This window comes from Callospermophilus lateralis, chromosome 2 (assembly GCF_048772815.1).
Source record: "Callospermophilus lateralis isolate mCalLat2 chromosome 2, mCalLat2.hap1, whole genome shotgun sequence".
In the NCBI taxonomy this organism is placed as follows: Eukaryota; Metazoa; Chordata; class Mammalia; order Rodentia; family Sciuridae; genus Callospermophilus; species Callospermophilus lateralis.
The window spans coordinates 55,431,317-55,451,256 of NC_135306.1; the positions used below are offsets into that span (position 1 = coordinate 55,431,317).

Here is a 19,940-nt window from a genome sequence, read left to right on the forward strand (position 1 = left end):
TAGACATAAATGTTCAAAACTTTTAGGATTTTCATATCAGAAGGAAAATTTAATGAAATACATTTATTAGATTGTGTTTTTAATGGTGTCTATGGTTACTTTTTAGTGGGGGAATCTACTAATTTTATTGAGAGGCTTGGAGATAGGGAGAAAGGACTATAGAATTGCTGAAAAGGATAGATCTCACTGTTGCCAAAATTACTCGCAGTGTCTATTTTGGAAAAATTACAAGATTGACTTTATATTTTTTAATGATTTTAAAACTTTTATGCAAAGTTGGATAGTAAAATATTTTTTACGTTAATTTAGCATTTGCTAGCTTAAACTAAATGCTACATTTTTATATAAATAATGCAAAACTATATAAAAATCACAGTGAATGACAATGTATGTATATATCAGTATATGTAATTGAAGGGTCTAGCTACTGTTGGACTATCTGTGCCATCTATATTTTAGAAATAAATAATTGGCATAAATGCCCCAGTTCTATTGATTTTCTTGGTTATATATGCTATAATTTTCGGTTAAGTAGCATTTAAAAACCCATTCAATATTGAGTGAAAAATGGTGTGTTACAACATTTTCATTTTGTTTTCTTCATTATTAGTGAGATTGAATACTTTTCCATATATTGGCCATTTGGTTGTCACTTTTTATCAATGATCTCTTCAATTATTTTGAATGTTATTATTTTGATTACTTATCTGTTTATTTGTTGAAGTTTTTATTTTATGGAAATTGATGCATAAACAATATATATTTTTATGAGTAGGTGTATACAGGTGTGTTGGAAACTTAAAAATGTGTGAGCATGATACTTCCTAACTTCAGGAAAGGAGTTACCTTTGAAGAAAAAGATGAAGCATAGAAATATAGTTGTACTTACAATATATCATTTTAAGAAAAAAGTAATTAAAGAACATATGGAAAAATGTATCTATTTAATCTGAGCAAAGAGTTCATTTATGTACTGGAATTATACCATGCTTATAAATTGGATTCAGTGGAAAGAGATCTCATATGTGAATAAGTTGGAAAGTAGGATTTTCAGTTTCCCCCTTTCCTGATTAACAAGTAATTTTTTGGCCAGAACATTTTGAAAGCATTTTCTTTTATGTTCAAGGTGCACCTGTTATCCTTTCAAATGATGCTGGGCAATCTCCTTGAATTGGTTTGTAAGGTATAATCTTGAGTGGAGCAGCTGCTTCTCTCCTAGCACACCTGAGACTGTCTGGCTGCCTCCTGTCTGGAATGTGTTCAGCCTTTACTGGCCTCAGGGCTGGAAGCTGAGTTCATCTCCTAATGGAATCTCCTAATCCATAGCATAGCACACTTCTTCTTGCCAGTGGGACAGATTGCATTGTTTAACTTAGTAATTGTTACTTAAAGGGATTACACAATCTGCATACTGAGAAGCATACATTTTATAGGGCGAATGCTGGCTGTATGCAGCACAACATATTGGCTTACTGACGTCTGTTGGCCTCCTATTTTTCTTTTCTTTTTTTCTCCCTAAGCAGTTTACTCTTTTGTTGAAGCAAATTTTGGCAAGCTAACCTAACAAGTGAAATATTTAAACTACAAAACAACAAAGAAGACATTAATGAGGGTGTCCTAAAACACATTGTGAAACTCCTGTGTGCTTTCAGTGTTTTTAGAAAGTAGAACTGTTCTTGTATCATGGTAAATCTCTGAAACTCTGGTTTTTTTTTTTTTTCTCTATGCCTTTTTTAGTACCTTGATTTACTAGAAAAAAATTATGTGATTAAGAATTTATATAATGCATTTTTTTTCTGTTTTTTTTGGCACTAAATTTATTTTAAAAAACAAAATGGTGATTTGTCATGCAATTTAGAATTCACTATTTTTCTTTTAAAAAAGTGAGCTTACTTTTTAATAAAATAAAATCATGTGGTATATATGATTGTTTAAATATACATGATTTTATACTGTAATAACCATAAAGTATATATGGATATTTAAGAAAAACAAAGATACCTCCATATTGATTTGAAGGAAGGATAGAGTGTAAGGATCTCAGTCATTCCTCAGATTTTTGTGGTAATCTTGTGATCTTAAATGGTGATTAGAAATAGACACGTCATTTTACCTGTCCTCTCCTTGATGAGAGATCTTTCGACCCTGGTCAGTTATCCTACCAGAAGTTAAAAGAGCTGACCATTCAGAGCAGAGTTGAGGACTGAGCAGCAGCTTAAGCACCTAAGGACCATAGCCATAACTTGTTCCTATTCACAGAAGCCTTCCATTAGGGGTCTATTCTGTTTTGTCTTTTGAAAGGAATATGTGTTTGCTTCATTGATGGTTTATCATGTAAGGATTTACATATACCCATTTCATGGCATTCAAATTCATTAGAGGTAGTTGATTGAAATGTGTTATTTTAAAGGCAACATGGTTGAAGCCATTGGTTTTTTCCCTTTCTCATTGTTATGGGTTTTGATTTTTTATTAATCTTTCAATTTCCCTTTTCTTGTTACCTCCAAAGACATGATAAAATGCAAAAATAATTGTTTTCCAAACTTAAATATTCATAGACTTCTTTAAAAGTTTCACATGGTTTCTCAGAAGATGCTTTATTTTTTTCCTATTTTGACTTGAAAATACAACCAACAAAGATTTAATAGCTATATATTGAGTCTCTGTTTGTACTCCTTTTCACACCCCATTCTCTGCCCTGTAATGTACATTCATACTTTCAGTCTCTCATTTCGGACAGGAAAAAACTGATATGGTACACATTCTTCATTCCAGAATATTGGTTTTACCAATTAGTCCTGTGATTTCTAGTGAAGGTTGAAGTTGGTGTCTGTCAAGATAGAAATCTTTTTTTGAACCTCACACACCAAACACAAATAGTAGATTCCTTTTGATTAAATTTTTTTTTAAAAAAAATTCTGTATATTATCATAGATCTCCACATAGTGTCATCTCCAATGCTAAAATTTGTTGCCTTCACATCTTGTTTAGAATGTTAATGCTGTTTCTTAATTATTTTGTTTTTAGAGAAGAGGTTTGAATAAAAAATAAATAAATCACTCTAGTCAAAATAGTAGGAGTAATTATGAAAGTCTTAGTGACAAAATTGCAGTCTCTCAAAGGTATAAAAGATGTTGTCTTTTCCTATAATAGGAAAAGAATAAGAATGTATCAAGTAGAGGCATATATTAATACAGGTTTTTAGAAAAGTTCAGTTTAGATACCAAGTTGCACTGGAAAATCATAGAGTTATTTTTGGACATTTTATGGGGGAAGAAATATTTTTCTTTTAGATCCATAAGACTTTTAAAAATAAGACTCTGGTCGTTCAGCAACCAGAAATGTTTCTGAAGTAGGCGTATGTTGTCTACTGTGTTGATTAGCTATTTCTTTTCTGTATGTCTGTGTTAATTCCTTCATGAATAATGCATGGAAATTTCTGCTGCACGATTTTCAGTAAACCTCAGCTCACAAGGGTGGCTTGACCTCTTTTTCTGATGAAAAGCGATTTTGAATTGTTCTTTTTCTTTGAGGCGTGGGTGAGATGATTTACTGAAAATTATTATAATTAATTTAGTAATACTGAAACTAACCAGTCCTTTAGTAAGCACATTGTTATTTTTCATGAGAATAAATAAAGTAAAGTTGGGTGGATGAGCCAACAGGTTATTGTTCAGATCCTGATTGGAGAATGTTATTTTACTATTATTTGTTCCTGAAGATTCTAAATATATTAATTGCTTGCATGATAGAACTACTCTGTTGATTCTTTTGTATCAGAAATATTTGATAATTATAGAGAAATGATAACTTGTATTGAAGAAGAGAAGTATAATAATTTGTGTTGGAGCTGTTAAACTAATCAAAGAGAGAGCCATCTCTTATACTACATCTGAAATAAGTTGTAGATGGTTAAAATCTAAAAATAAATTATATAAATACAAGGAAAATACCAGAAAACATTTCTTTTACATTGTGTCGAGATATTTATGATATTTATGAAGCTATATATAAAACCTAGAAGCACAAAAATATCAACAAATTTGATTACACAAAGAATTTATCTTTGTAATGACATAAATATTACCTAAACAAACTTAGGGGACTAGTACCTGGGACAATATTTGTAGTATATATTGCAAAGATTTTATATTCAGAAAAGGTCAAGAATAAGTGAAAATCTGTTGATTAAAAAGCTGGAGGAAGGACATGAAGAAAATGTTCACAGAAGATGTATAAATGATATGATCTTGCTAATTGTCAGAGGCATGCATAATAAAACACTGCTAAATATATTTCTGACCGATCGGATTGGATTACCAAACTGATCTAGAGTTGGTAAGATTAATAGATATTCACATATTATTTTTTGTGGAAGAAAATAGAAGATAGTTTAGCAATAAATAGCAGTATTTTAAGTGTGCATATAATTTGACCCACTACTCCAGTTTTGTAGTTTATAGGAAACACATTATCACACATGTGTATAAAGTTGCATAATATAAATAAATAACTGTAAAAACTAATAGTTATTGGGTAATTTCTGTTGGGCCTGTACTTTGTGGTAATTAATGGTCTGTTCTAACAGAACAGATAATATGGGTTCTATTGTTTTCCTTTATTAGTAGGCCAGGGAACCAGGGCTGTTTTAGTCAGTTTTTTCACTTCTGTGACCAAAAGACCTGATAAGAACACTTAGAGAATATGTTTATTTGGGGGCCTGTAGTTTTGGAGGTCTTAATCCATAGATGGCTGACTTCATTCTTTGGGACCTAAGTTGAGGCAGAACATTATGGTGGAAGAGTGTGGTAGAGGAAAGCAGCTCAGGAGATCACAGCAGGAAGGAGAGAGAGGGAAAGAGAGAGAGGGAGGGAGGGAGACAGAGAGGGAGGGAAAGAGAGGGAGGAAGAGAGAAAGAGAGGGGGGAGGGAGGGAGGAAGAGAGAGGGAGAAATAGAGAGAGGAGGGAGGGAGGGGGGAGGAAGGGAAGTGGGGAGGGAAGGAGAGAGATCTTCACCAAGACAAAATATAAACTCCAAAGGCATGTTCCTAAGGGCCTACATCCTCCAGCCACGTCTTACCTACCTGCTGTTACTACCCAGTTAATCCCTGTCAGGGACTGAGGCACTGACTAGGGTAATGTTCTCATAATCCAATCATTTCAGCTCTAGAGTTTCTTACATTGTTTCACACATACACTTTGTCAGACACCTAATATTTCAACCTCAACAAGGGTCTAGAGTGGTTAACTTTCCAAACTCAGTTAACCAGATGTGGCGCTAGAATTTGAATTCAGGTAGCCTGACTCCAAAGTATACACTCCAGTGCCTTTCATATTTAGGAATAATTGATAGCCATAAAACACTGGAGTTGACTTTTTCTTTTTTTGAAGTGACATGGACATTTCTTACATTGAGATGTGAATATACTGGGGATAAAAAAGGAACAAGTTTAAAATTCCACTTAATGTATGGTTCTGTATGTATATATCAACTTGAATGTGTGTGTATCTATGTACGCGTATGTATGTATTATGCAGATGGATAAAAATATGATCAAACAACTAAGTGATGCCAGCCATTTTTACTGGAGAAGGTAATAGAGTACCAGGTATGAAGGAAGACTTTTGTGTTCATACACAGTGTACGTCTGTAAGACTTGAATCTTTTTTTTTTTTAACACATGCAAATGCTGTAATTTTAGTCTCTTTTAATGCTGAGTAGTATTCCCTTATGTATATGTACCGTAGTTTCTTTATCCATTCATCTGTTGATGGGCATCTAGGTTGCTTCTATAGTTTAGCAATTGTGAATCTCCTAACAGTTTTCTTTATTATTATTATTATTTTATTTGTTTTAATTAGTTATACATGACTGTAGAATGCATTTATGTACTTTTATATATCATACATAGATGGGATATAATTTCATATTGGTCATGTAGTCACGTATATACATACAGGAATAATGTCTGTTTCATTTTATTATCTTTTCTATCCCCCTATCACCTCTTCTCCCCTCCCATCACTTCCCTCTACCTAATCTAAGGTAACACCATTTTTCCCTAGTGCCCCTTACCTTATTGTGAATTAGCACCTGCATATTAGGCAAAATATTTGATGTTTGGTTTTGTGGGATTGGCTTATTTCTCTTAACATGATATTTTTCAATTCCAACCATTTACTGGTGAATGCCATAATTTCACTCTTCTTTAAAGCTAAGTAATATTCCATTGAGTATATTTACCACATTTTCTTTATCCGTTCATTTATTGAGGGACACCTTGGTTCCATAGTCTAGCTATTATGAATTGAGCTGCTATAAACATTGATGAAACTGCGTCACTATAGTCTGCTGATTTGAAGTCCAAGGAGTGGGATAACTGGGTCAAATAGTGACTCCATTCCCAGTTTTCTGAGGAATCTCCATACTGCTTTCCATAGTGGTTGTACCAGTTTGCAGTCCTACCAGCAGTGTATGAGCATACCTTTTCCCCAACATCCTCGCCAACATTTATTGTTGCCTGTATTCTTGATGATTGCCGTTCTGACTGGAGCGAGATGAAATCTTAGAGTATCTTTGATTCACATTTCTCTAATTACTAGAGATGTTGAACACTTTTTCATATATTTGTTGATCAATTTATTTCTTCTGTGAATTTATTTATTATAATTAGGTATATATGATAGCAGAATGCATTTTGATTCATCATATACAATTGTAGCACAACTTTTCATTTCTCTGGTTGTACATGATAGAGCATCACACCATATGTGCAGTTATATATGTACCTAGGGAAATGATGTCCATCTCATTCCACCATCTTTCCTGCCCCCATAAAGCTTGAATCTTACATGGTTATGTGCTCATCATATGCTGCTTTTGTACTTTAAAAATATCAATCAAAGAATTGAAGGGAAAACTGATGTGTTTATTCAGCAGCAATTCAGGAAGTAATTGATTGCCCAAAGCATATAAGTGATACAACATATCTGTTGTAAGTTGATTACATGTATTTATACAGATCTATAGAATTTGAATTTCAGAGAATTGTAGAAATTGCCTAATATATAGCTGAGAGAGATTCTGTGCTAATAACAGAGCCTAGATTAAAACCTACATTTTATGACCACTCAGATTAATATTTCTCCTATTAAATCTTGAAGAATATTTATATAAATTTTTCCTATAATAATCTGAGTTGCAAGCCTTTCTTTTCTTCTCCATAAATACCTATAAATTCAAGTCAAAATAATTTTCTCTTGGAGGTTGATGAATCCAAATCAATTAATGTTGTAGTTTGCATGCGTTCATTTCAATAAGTAGATCTTCACTATAAATGAACTACACTTTAAATGAGGTTAGATTCTAAGCTATTTGCTTCTCTGTGTGAAGTCAGAATAATATTATTTATGGATAGAACATAATATTCTACTTAAATGATCCTATGTATGGTATATTGTACAAGGGTAATTCAGAATAGGAGATGTGTGATTTGCAGTAAATTTATTCAAAAGTATTTATGAAAATAAAGGCAGAAAATTATGCTAAGTGAAATATTTGTTAATGCATATCTCTATCTATCTATCTATCTATCTATCTATCTATCTATCTTGTGTGTGTGTGTGATACTGGGGATTGAACCCACTGGCAAGCTATTACTAAGCTATATCCCCAGCCCTTATATTTTGAGATAGGGTCTTGCTAAATTGCCCATGCTGGCCTTGAACTTGCTATCCTCCTGTCTCAGCCTATTCAGCCCCCCAATAGCTAGTTAATACAGGTATGTATCATTGCACCAGCATTGTTAACACTCTTTAAGTAATGGATACTTGTGATTTATTTTTCACTAAAGAGTTGCTCATTAAGAAGCAATGTTATAAAATAAATTGATTTAATTCTGGTCACGAGTTTTAATATTTTTTCTTTCATTTTCAGGATATAACTGAAAATTCTTCTGATCCAGTAATTGATCTGCATATGTCTTTGGAAGAACTATATGCCCAGAATCTCCTCCAAAGACAGGATGAGAATTCATCTTCAGTAGACTTGAGCTTGGGGCCTCCTTCTGGCTTTAACACAAGTGATTATACACCTGCAAATTCTACTGAACAACAATATGAATGTGAAAACACAATGGCTTGGACTGAATCTCATTTACCAAGTGAAGTTGTGTCAAGAACAGAACTTACTTCTCCTGTGCTGTCTGATTCAACTGGAAAGGTAATATTTTAAAGGTTGTGGTATGTGCATCATAGTGAGGTAGGGGATAGTGGAGAGTTAGAGTTCTGGCTAATCCGTCATTTGGAATGAGGCTCCTCTGACACATGCCCTGAAGCAACCTCTGATCTTGTTTTTCTTGCTGAAAAACAGAGAACTAAAGATGTGTAGTGTTGAAATCATGCTCCAAAGTCTAGTTTTCCTTTCCATGTGACTTGCATTATTTTTTTTCAGGGCTCTGAGTACTTAATTGAACAGAGCTCCCTGGCCTCCAATGTGGAGTGTATCATGCTACAAAATTCATCCAAAGAATCTTTTGAAAGGACTATTACTATAGTGAAAGGCAATTCTAGTCTCGGTAAGTTCCACATTTACCCATACATCCCTACTCTTCCAACCCCTTGACAAAGGGAAATATTAAACATGGTAGGTTTCAACAGTTTTTGTTGTTGTTGTTGCTGTAAATAAGAAAATATATGTTAGAAAATTTCTTATAATTTTATGTGTTTTCTTTTTATGTACTCATTATTTTTCCTTAAATGGTTAACAGGTTTGTTTATTTCATACTAGCTTAAATCTCTCATTTACTTAATAAATTCAGAGTATTCAAAAGCTTCATTTACATTCAAGTAAAAAATATATGAATTGTTTGTGTATGAAACAGCAAATCAGAAAAGGAATTCTTAGAAAATGAAAAGTCAGCAATTTGGAATTCTAAATTCTTTGGAAAAGGAAATTATTAGTCTCTTTGAGTGTTACCAGTTACACATAAGTCATTTTGTATTTAATTTCTTTCATTCACTGAAATAAAGACTAAAGACAGGCAGGTGTACCACTACCAAAATATAAATGCAAATTATTCAATAATACCTTCCAGGTGGCAGGATTTTTAAGTCCTCTGTTACCCATAAATTGTTTCGGCTAGTTAATGATCACATACCCTCTGAATTGAGCAAAGAAGACTTCCTGTGGAAATAAATTCCAATTACAGTAGCTAAAATTGAATCTGTACAGAACGCATTTGTTCTCTTACTGAGTGAAGCAGTCATGTGACTTAGCCCTGTTCCTGTTGATTCATCTTTATAAACAGAATGATAGATTAGTTGCCCTGAATGTCCAAATGCCCAAGACTCCAGTTATTTCATTAAAAACCCTGTTTCTTTTATAAAGTACCAACACTCCTTACATTAGTATCTTATGGCAGGGTCTTGTTTCCTGGTTAAATTTGAGAATTAGCAGAGGAATCTGTAAGTACTTTTTTGGTGAGTGAAATTCCAGTCTCTATCTCCTTGATTTTGTTCTGTTTGGTGATGGCTGAGTACTACTAGCAGCAAGTACATAAAGAATTGTAGCACAGACGTTTCTGCTTTGCTGTGCTCCAGGCATATACATATACATGTGTGTGTTTGTGTGTTTGTGTGTGTATGCATATGTACATGTATGTATGTACACATACATATAGAGAGAGGTAGAGGAAACATTACTAAAACCTGTTTGCTTAGGGTTAAGTATGTGAGATGGCTGGTAAAGTAAACGGAAGCTGAAGGAATGATAGGTGGACAGCATATGTGGAGGGCACAGGACTTCTGTTGTAACCCTCTACTGCAGTGGGAGAAAATAACAGTAGTGTGAGGTGATTGATTTCTGTTTTAAAATTACAACATAGTTGGTGAATTAGATTGGAAGCATTTAGAGGCTCTTATAAAGAGCCAGAGTTTGAGTTCATCTGATTTTACTGTCTTGACTATTTGAAATTAATTACCTACTTTTAGTTTATTCAATGTTGAATTTTGTTAAAATCTTTTCTTCCTCTATTGAGAAGATTATATGAATTTTCTTGCTTATTCTGTTAATGCATCAAGGTGCATTTTTTTGTGACAAAATATGAATATAACATAAAAATTGATCATTTTAACCATTTTCTGTATTCATGATGTGGCTTTAAGGACATTCACATTGTTGTGTAGTTATCATTGTCTGTCTTGAGACTGTTTCATCCTCCATAAGTGAAACTGTGTATCAGTTAAATAGTAACTCCTCTTTTCTTCCTCCTCAAATCCCTGTCAACTACCATTCTATTTTCTGACTCTATGAATTTGACTATCTTAGGTACTTCACATAAGGGGAATTTGTGATGTTGTGACTGGCTTATTTCACTTACCATAATGTCTTCAAGGTTCATATTCATGTAGCATATGTCAGAATGTCTTTCCTTTTTAAGACTAAATTATATTCCATTGTAGGTGTACGTGTTTATCCATTCAACTGTTGAAGGATACTTGGGTTGTTTCCACCTTGGTTTTTAAGTTTGCTATAAAATATAGTAGGTTAATTTTGCTCTGGGAAAAAATAGTGAAAGGTAGAACGATCTTTTCTTTTTTTACTGTGTGCAAATCCATTTAATCCTCAACAGCTCCATTTTGAAATTGAAGTGTAAAAGAGCCCTTTCATTTGTTCTGTGATTGTGAAACACTTGTTTATGTGTGAAATCAGAGATTTATTAGTTCACCACCCAAATTGTACTATCAAAGCATAAGTAATTTTAGTTGTACTTTTTTGCTTCTTGGTATACCCTTAGTGGTTTTTTTTTTTAGTTTTTGGGGTCAGGTTTATATAGAGATAGGGTCTCACTGAGTTTCTTAATGCCTCATTTTTGCTGAGGCTGGCTTTGAACTCGTGATCCTCCAGCTTCAGCTTCCTGGGCTGCTGGGATTACAGGGTGCGCCTCTGCGCTCGGCTCTTCTACTTTTTAGAGTTTAAATTCACCACGTGCCAGGGTGAGATCATTTCTCTTTTATGTCCTTTAACAGGAAATGTTTAATGTTCAGATTTCTACATCACTTAGATAACAATTTAAAGGAATCATGAAAAAAGCCTATTTTAAATATCTGTGTAATATATTAAAATAATGAAATTAAAACATTCAGTTAAGCTTTAAAGTGGGAAGGGGTTGCCTTTACAATGTGAAGTGACAAAAAATATGATAAATGATCTTTTAGAAAATCTGAACAGAGCTGACTTTGTGGTGGTAGAAGAGTGTGCTATAAGGGGATTTGTCAGTGAGCCCATTTTTTCAGATTCAGTCTCCCTTTGATAGCTATATGAGGTTTGCAATTTTAGTTTTATGGATATTTTTTTTCCCTACTGATGACCAGAAGAAATTATTAGTAAGTAATGGGGCTGGGATATAGCTCAGTTGGTAGAGTGCTTGCCTCACATGCACAAGGCCCTGGGTTTAATCCCTAGCACCCCCCCAACAAAAAAGAAAAAAAAAAAGAAAAGAAAAAAGAGCGCAGAAGACCCTCTTAATTACACTTGGGCTAGGGAAGTGGCTCAGTTGGTAGAGTACTTGCCTTGCATGCACAGGCCCAGCACTGCAAAAAAAAAAAAAAAAAAAAAAAAAAAAAGCCTTACAGGTTTCTACAAAAACTTTAATAAATTCCTTTATTTTTGGTTTCATAAATAACTTGGGTTATACTTTCACTTTGTTAACTTTTGGGTGGGCATTCTATATATAGATATACACACATACACATGCATATAGTGACCTTTAAAATTATCTAATCTTTATAATTTTTGATAGGTCCATAGTTCATTAGCTAGTTATATTGTATTAGGGCTTAAGAGGCAAAAACAAAGTTTTATAGGGGGACAGGGGAGAAAAGGAAGATGATATATTCCCTTCACTGATTAGGTGTGGAATCATGGATTAACCCAGGAATTCCCTAAAAGTACTCAGACCCTTCAGAGGTAGAATCAGGACCCAGACCTGTCTTAGTTCTCACAAAACTTATAATGCACTCAGTTTAGTACTTGGGTTACCCAAGAGCACATTGTGATTGCTATTTGTTTCATTTTGAAGATCAATCAAGATTTGTATTTAGCCTTTAGAAAGCAGTGTTCTTTGCTTTGGGACAGAGGTGCACTTAAACATATCCTATGAGTTTTCTTTTTGTTTTTAGTTTGACATCTGTACTTTTGAGTACTTTGTGCCAGATACTTTGAGACATTCTCCACGTGTTTCTAATTTAACACTTTAAAGAAGAAGATGGTACATGCCTGTAATCCCAGTGACCAGAGAAGCCAAGGGAGGAGAATTGCAAGCTTGAGGTCAGCCTCAGGTCTTGGTGATGGATTAAATATAGGGGATGAAAGAGGTGGGAATAAAGAATGAACCAGATATTGTGTTTTGAGTAATGTAGAGTTGTGTGGCGGTACAATTAATCAAAAAAGGGAAGACAGATGGGGAAATAAGAGTAGGAAAAAAATTGGATGTTCAATTTTATACTCACTAAGGTTGCATTTCTTGTGAGACATCCAGGGACATGTCAAGAAGGCAATTGAATTTCCAAATTGGGAATTCATAGGAATTCAGAGAGAAAATGGGAATAGGTTAGATTTAAGTTCAGTTTACTCAGCAGAACGCTGTGCATATAGACACTGTGATAGGCACTGGGGATTAAGTTTAGAATAAAAGCTTTAGGAATTCTGTGCTGTGCTTTTTTGTCTTAAGCAACCTATGTAGTATTTGGCAAATAATAACCATATAGTAAATAGATTGTGAACAAACATATAACCTAAAAATAATGTAGTAGCAATTTTTTAATTTATAAAGTTAATTTTCCATTTGAAGTCCTATCTTTATTCTCTTACATGTATAAGAAATGAACTAACTGCTCTTGTAAAATTAATTTGATACTGTTAAGGCATTCTGTTTGAAAAAGCTTTCTATTTAAGGGGGCAAGACATCAGATGACCACCAATACATTCATCCCTCCCATTAATTCCATAATGTAAAAAGATTGCATCTCTAATGTATTACACATTGAGTATTTTCATCTACATACAATTTCACAAACATTTTAATGTGCACTTAAAAATTTTTGCTTAGAAAAACATTTCTTTTGTTTTTTTTAAATGTTTTTTAAAATTGTCACTGGACCTTTATTTATTAATTTATTTATATGTGGTGCCGAGGGCCGAACCTAGTGCCTCAAACATGCTAGGCAAGCGCTCAGCCGCTGAGTCCCAGCCCTTTCTCTTGTTTTTTATTGACTAAAAATGTTACTCCTATTTTTATCTATAAATTCATAATGATTATTATATTAAAACACAATCATTATAGTAAAACACATTTGAAAATTGTGTATTTAAATCCATATCTGCACTTCTCAATTTCCATAGGGATGACAGTAAGTGCTAATAAAGATGGCTTGGGGATGATTGTACGAAGCATTATTCACGGAGGTGCCATTAGTCGAGATGGCCGGATTGAGGTTGGGGACTGCATTTTATCCATTAATGAAGAATCTACCATCAGTTTAACCAATGCCCAGGCACGAGCCATGTTGAGAAGACATTCTCTCATTGGGCCTGACATAAAGTAAGTATCAAAGGCTTGGGAAAGTTTTAGGAATTCCAATGTATTAGAATATTTTTTTCAGTATATATTTCACTTAAATATGGGAAAATTATCACATACTTAACAAAATCATTTCAGAATGTTACTATCTCTGAATAGTTCTTGTTTATACATATAGTCTCTTTAAGACTATAACTGTTGAAATTTGGAAAACAACATTACTTTGTGTTTTTAATTTTAGTTTTCCAGTGATTTCTGTAATAACCCTAGATGTGAGAAGTAATCTCTCACAGAGTGGGGATGTACACTTTTAGATTCTTAGAAAGAAGTGTGAATTGGCCTCAATATAAAGAATTACATACTGCCTAACTGTCTCTATGAACCCTAGAATAAAACCAGTTCTTTAATAGCCAAGCATGAGAAAGATCATGCAGGACAGTGCCCATCTGACGCATAATTTACCCTTTTATGAATTACTGCATGATCCAAAGGGATTCAACAATATGTTTGGTACGGTCTGATTATATGTCGTGGGTTATTTTTTCTGGAACTGCTTAAAATTTCCCATAACCCCATAATGTTCTAATAGCACATTATATATGTGGTTTAGTTTCTGAATCGCTAAATGTTCCTTGAGTCATCATAAAAATCAGTTCATGACTTTATTGTTAAACCTCATCAATGTTCCTCTAATATCAATTATTGAATATTTGTGTTTAATATATAAAGGATAAAAATCAAAGATCAGGGAAGGATGGTATGCCTTAATGTGAGATAATGATTACTGATATGGGAGACTTTATTTATTAATAATATTTTGCTGATAACATTCTTTATAATTGTAAAGTGTACACTGATGTAGCTTTGGTAGGAAAGGCTATATTTACAATAAGTTTTCCATTCGGCCAGCAATAAAAAGCAGAAAAGTATATACCATTTGCAGTGGTTTCTGCTGTCTTATAAAAAGAAGATACTATTTTTGAATATTCACTAATGGGATTTCATATCTTTGCATGCCTGTTTTATTTTACAGTTGCACAGATCATGAGAACATGTTACTGTTTCTTAATTATCTTACAATGATAAGAGTAAAAGTGAACATTGTTTAAAAATGTCAGCCCCTCTGTTGTATGAAAATAGAAACCAAGTGCATTCCCTACCTCTTGTGGCCAGTGTTTCTTCCTTTTGCTTAAAAGAAGGGAAGAGAGGGGGAATAGGAATAGGAAGGACAGAAAAATGAATCAGACATAACTTTCCTATGTTCATATATGAATACAGAACCTGTGAAATTTCACATCATGTACAACCACAGAAATGGGATCCTAATTAGAATAAGTTGTACTCCATGTAGGTATGTCAACATATATTCTACTGTCATGTATATCTAAAAAGAACAAATAAAAAAGATAAATGATATAGATGCATATGGAGACTATCGCAGGGGTTTTGGTCTACATAGATTGGATGTAGTATAAATACTACCTGTTACTGAGTACTTGATTTATTGCGCTGTTTCCTGTGTGTTTCCTTTGCATATGGTCTGTGTATGGGCACAGGTTCCCTGCCCACTTTTTGCCCTCTAAGCACCAGAATTAGTATCTGCTGCTAGCCTTACCCCTTTGTTCTAATGTACTACAGAAATTAAAAAGTGACCCCCCAAATATGAATATTGATGAATCAGTTTAACCTAAATCATGCATCTAGCCAGTTCTGGAGAAGTTTTGATATACCTTTTGAAGCTCAAAAATCACCCCTTCCCTCTCTTATTGTTTTGATTTTTCTTTTCTTTTTCTTTTTCCCTTTCCTTTCCTTTCCTTTCCTTTTCTTTGTGTGCATATTTTTCCCCTCTCCCCCACCCACTGATCCAGCAGAATTACCCATTGATAGAGACAGCTACTTCATTATTACCTCGAAGGATATCTAGAGAGCTAGTTTTCTAATTAATTGCATTCAGATCTCAGCAGTCAAAATGTACTATGAAGTTCTATATTGAAGGAAGGAAAGAAAGAAGGAAGAAAGGGAGGAAGGTAGGAAGGAAAATACTATCGCCTTCCCTCCTCTGGGAGTCATTCTCTCACGTGCACACTTATACATACATACATTACACACATACATACACATGCATACGCAGAAGCACAAAGCATTGATTTCTTCTCAAGTGTCCCACTAATGCTGTGATTCAGGTGGTATAGCTTGATTTATTGAGTAAATGATAAAAGGAATTTAAAGTCATCCTTGCATGATCTTTTTTCAGGAAAAAAAAATGTTAGATGATGAAACAAAATAGCCATTTAGATTGATCAGGGCTAAACAGCATGGTCCCGGCATTTTGCATAAAGTGTTTTTGGCCCCATCCCTTTCTATCTCTTGCCCTTCAAGAAGTAAAAAGTTTACAATTACTTTGAATCTTGTGTGAATAATCCTCCCAAAAGGAAAATCTAGTGGTTTCATTATTGTGCATGGAAGCATAGCACTGCCTCTGGCCCGTCAAGCTTTGTACTCAGTGCCCGGATTTATGCTCCATGCACATCACTTTCTCTTTATTTCTTTTTATAAATTTAGCTTAATCTGGGCTGGTGGTGGGGAGGTGTATTATAACAAAAAGCCTGGTTCAGTTACATAACTGATTGGTTATAAGGAAAGCATTGCTCATGCAGACAATGTACTGGATTTCTTTTTTGCCATTTACCATAGATAGCTAGGAACTTTGTGTGTGTGCATTCATGCATGCCTGGATAGATAATTTGAGTTTCAAGAGTTCAAGAACAGCCAGTTTAAGTTCCAGGTTTCATTATTTTCTATGAAAAACCAGATGTGAAGTCTCACCAGAATGCATTCTATTTCACTTCTCACTCCACCTTGCCAGGAGCTCTTATATTTCTGTAATAATAGCCAGGGTTTTGTGCTTAGCAGCAGCTGCTTGTAACATCTGCCAGATAATTACCAAGCTGAATCAGAATTCACCTGCCTTAACCTAAAGTGTGGGATGAATTCCTGATCAAGGAATAAAAGATTGATTGCAGTTACATTTTTCCATGCTTGTTAATAATCACTGCTATAGACACTAGTAAAGAGCAGATGCTTTTCTGGGGGAGGTGTAGATGAGAGGGAGGTGGAAAGGGAAAAGGAAAAAAACAACCAGGAGCACCCATTTTTAACTACATATGTATGCATCTCACATTCAGCACAAGACATTGACATTTGTTAACACCATTGTAAAAAGATGCCACGGCGTATGCTTCACATTCTAGATTTTCTGCAGCACCTGCTGACGATCGAGCCCCCTTTTATGTGTGAGTATTGGTGATTCAAAAGCTCATTATGGCCGTGTGTTACAACTTGTCTGTGAAAAACATTTCGTGCTTTTGTAACTGTCCCAATGTAGTGATAGATCCAGATATAGATTCACTGTATACATTTTGAGTTTTTTCTTTCATGTATATAAGAGCATAAATTCCAACAGAGTTATGAAATTGTTACATTTCACAGTGCAATGATGACTGGGAACTCATTTGAAAATCATTTTTTCCAACTACTAAGCTTTCAACCTCCTTTGTAAGAGAATAATCCTGTCTGCACGTGCAGGCACAGTCTCTGGATTAATAGCTATATCATATTTCAGCATCACTAATGGTATTCTTTTTTCTTCTACTCCATGTGTAATCAAAGGTTAGTTTACATTGAAGAATTTTAATATAACTATCAGATTATCTGTTTTCAGTGTTTATGTAGTTTGTAATTCGGTTTCAGTGTTCTTTGTTGGTGATGTGACGTTTTTGTGTGGTCGTGTAACCAGGCATGTGTTGGGATTGCTCTGTGTACTGTTGCATTGTGGGATGCTTATTCTCCTGGCTTCACTGTTTATATTGGGCTAAATATTTGTGAAAACTGCTGCCTTTGCTCTTTCTCACTGCTACTCAAACTATAAAACTCACCCTACTCCCTCCCCTTTGTTAAAAAAAAAAAGCTTTAAACAAATATAGAGAAAAACTCACTTGAACATTGAGTTATGAACATCTTTATCTTCTCAAACCAGTTAAAAATCTGAATGCTTTGAGCTTATTATTACTATTAGTTTTGCATCCTGCATTTGCCCCCTCACCTTTTCCTGGCTTTAACTTAAGATTTTAGGCTTTATTTATATTAGTTTTCCCAAATCTTCAGAAGTTATACAGGTTTTTGAAATAGCCTTTTCATATTTTAGGTTTTGTGTTTATCTTTATTGGGCTTTGTATAAAATGCAGTCTCCTGATGCAATGTATCACACATTTTTGACTCATCTAGTTTTGAAGAGATAATGGCAACTTTACTATTCAATATTTTTTGTAGTACCTTAGAGAAGGTGTTTTATAGATGAATAAATCAAGTATGGCCAGAATTTGAATGAAGCTTACTCACTCTACCTAGTGCTTTCAGATTTAGTTTTTGATCCTTAAGGTTAAAGAAGAAATTACTAAGAAATTCCTAAAAGTCCGTGTGTTCTGCTGGAGTTGTGGATGTGATAAGCAGAGCATGTGTCCTGCTGGAGCACTGTCTTACATCTGTATAGTACTTCCTAGCTTATTCTCTTTAAAAATGACACTTTTGGGGCTGGGGATGTGGCTCAAGCGGTAGCGCGCTCGCCTGGCATGCGTGCGGCCCGGGTTCCATCCTCAACACCACATACAAACAAAGATGTTGTGTCCGCCGAAAACTAAAAAATAAATATTAAAAATTCTTTCTCTCTCTCTCTCTCTCCCTCTCTCACCCTCTCTTTAAAAAAAAATGACACTTTTGTGGTTGTGGGCATGTATGGTTAAGCTATGGTGATTTACCTCTCAACATGCTCCTAATGACAGACAGAACCCCAACCCAAGTGATCCCACACTTTGGAGAAGTGAAAGAGTGAATTTTTTCTGTGGAATCATCAATATAGCTGATATTATGCATCCTTCTCACTGCAGAAATTATGATAATTTTGAAATTTTTATTTTATTATAAAATAAATGCAGTCTGTGTGGCCTTGCTCTCTGGTGCTGAGATTTTTCTGAACTTATTCTCCTAATGGATAAATTATGCATGGATTTCTATTTGGGACATGTTTTATACATATTTCTTTCTTAGTTGCACAAGATAATCATACTAACTTCAGGTACAGTATTTCTCTGACCTTTTTATTATTGTGAGGATATTGAACAGACTACTCAAAAATCGTATCAACTTTGAAAATAGGCTTGTAGGAAAGCATTACACTTAAACTTTCAAATACCAGTTTCTAAATAGATTGGCTATGCTCAGAATCTAGCACAGTACCTTCTACATTATAGGCATTAAGCCAGTACTTGGTGAATTAACAAATAGTCTTTCTCATGTAAACAGTAGACTTTCCTTTGAAATAAAAGTGAACTAATATGAGAAATTACTATAAATTAGATCTTTCCTTAAGTGGTTCAGTAACTTCATACTTCTGAATTGAAAATTCATCACATAACAGAGCTAACATAATTATTGGTAATGCTTGTTAAATGTCCATAATGAATTATTATGAAAAAATATAAACTGAATTGAGATTTTTAGTGTTTTAATAGCATACACCTAATTTGTTTCTGCTAGGGAACCCAAATATCTTTGGACACAAATGAATGGTAGAATTGACAGTTACTATTATTTTATTTTGTGATGCTGGGGATTGAACCCAGGGATTTGTGCACTAGGCAAGTGCTTTTCCACTGAGGTACATCCCCATCCCTCTAAGGATTTATGCATCTTCCTAACTTAAAAAAATTGCTGTTAGCTTTCTCATTTGGAAATGTAAATAATGCCACTTTCCTTCTCATATGATTATTAGTAAACATATAGTTTATTATGCATTTAAAATTTTAATTTTGGTTATTTTGCCTATGGAATACTTTTGGCCTTTTGAAGTTGAATGATTTGCTGAGTATGCTAAGTAAAGCAGGAGTAAGGGGACAATATAATTTTTCCCTACACTTTAAAAGCTTTTCCTAAAGGGTAAAACTTTGCTTCTCTTTGTTTTCATGGACTTTTTTGTGTGGGGGGCATACTGGGGATTGAACAACTGAGCCACTCTATCCCCAGCTCTATTTTTGTATTTTATTTAGAGACAGGGTCTCACTGAGTTGTTTAGTGCCTCACTTTTGCTGAGACTGGCTTTGAACTCGCTATCCTCCTGCCTCAGCCTCCTAAGCCGCTGGGATAACAGGCATGCACCATTGCACCCAGCTCATGGACTTTGTTTTGTTTCAGAATTACTTATGTGCCTGCAGAACATTTGGAGGAGTTCAGAATAAGTTTGGGACAACAATCTGGAGGAATAATGGCACTGGATATTTTTTCTTCATACACTGGCAGGTAAATGAA

General features: G+C 34.3%; 1 protein-coding gene across 14 annotated transcripts in view; it reads left to right on the forward strand.

Annotated features, from left to right (window-relative positions):
• Mpdz (multiple PDZ domain crumbs cell polarity complex component) overlaps positions 1-19,940 on the forward strand; it is a 158,144-nt gene that overhangs the window by 85,454 nt on the left and 52,750 nt on the right. For 7 of the 14 annotated variants that reach the window (XM_076845967.2, XM_076845972.2, XM_076845971.2 and 4 more), the window contains 5 exons: positions 7,937-8,221; positions 8,453-8,576; positions 13,403-13,601; positions 16,832-16,873; positions 19,827-19,931. In XM_076845967.2, coding sequence (XP_076702082.2) covers positions 7,937-8,221; positions 8,453-8,576; positions 13,403-13,601; positions 16,832-16,873; positions 19,827-19,931 — 755 coding nt within the window. The remainder of the gene's footprint in view (positions 1-7,936; positions 8,222-8,452; positions 8,577-13,402; positions 13,602-16,831; positions 16,874-19,826; positions 19,932-19,940) is intronic. The other 7 variants (XM_076845969.2, XM_076845973.2, XM_076845976.2 and 4 more) reach the window with 1 other exon arrangement.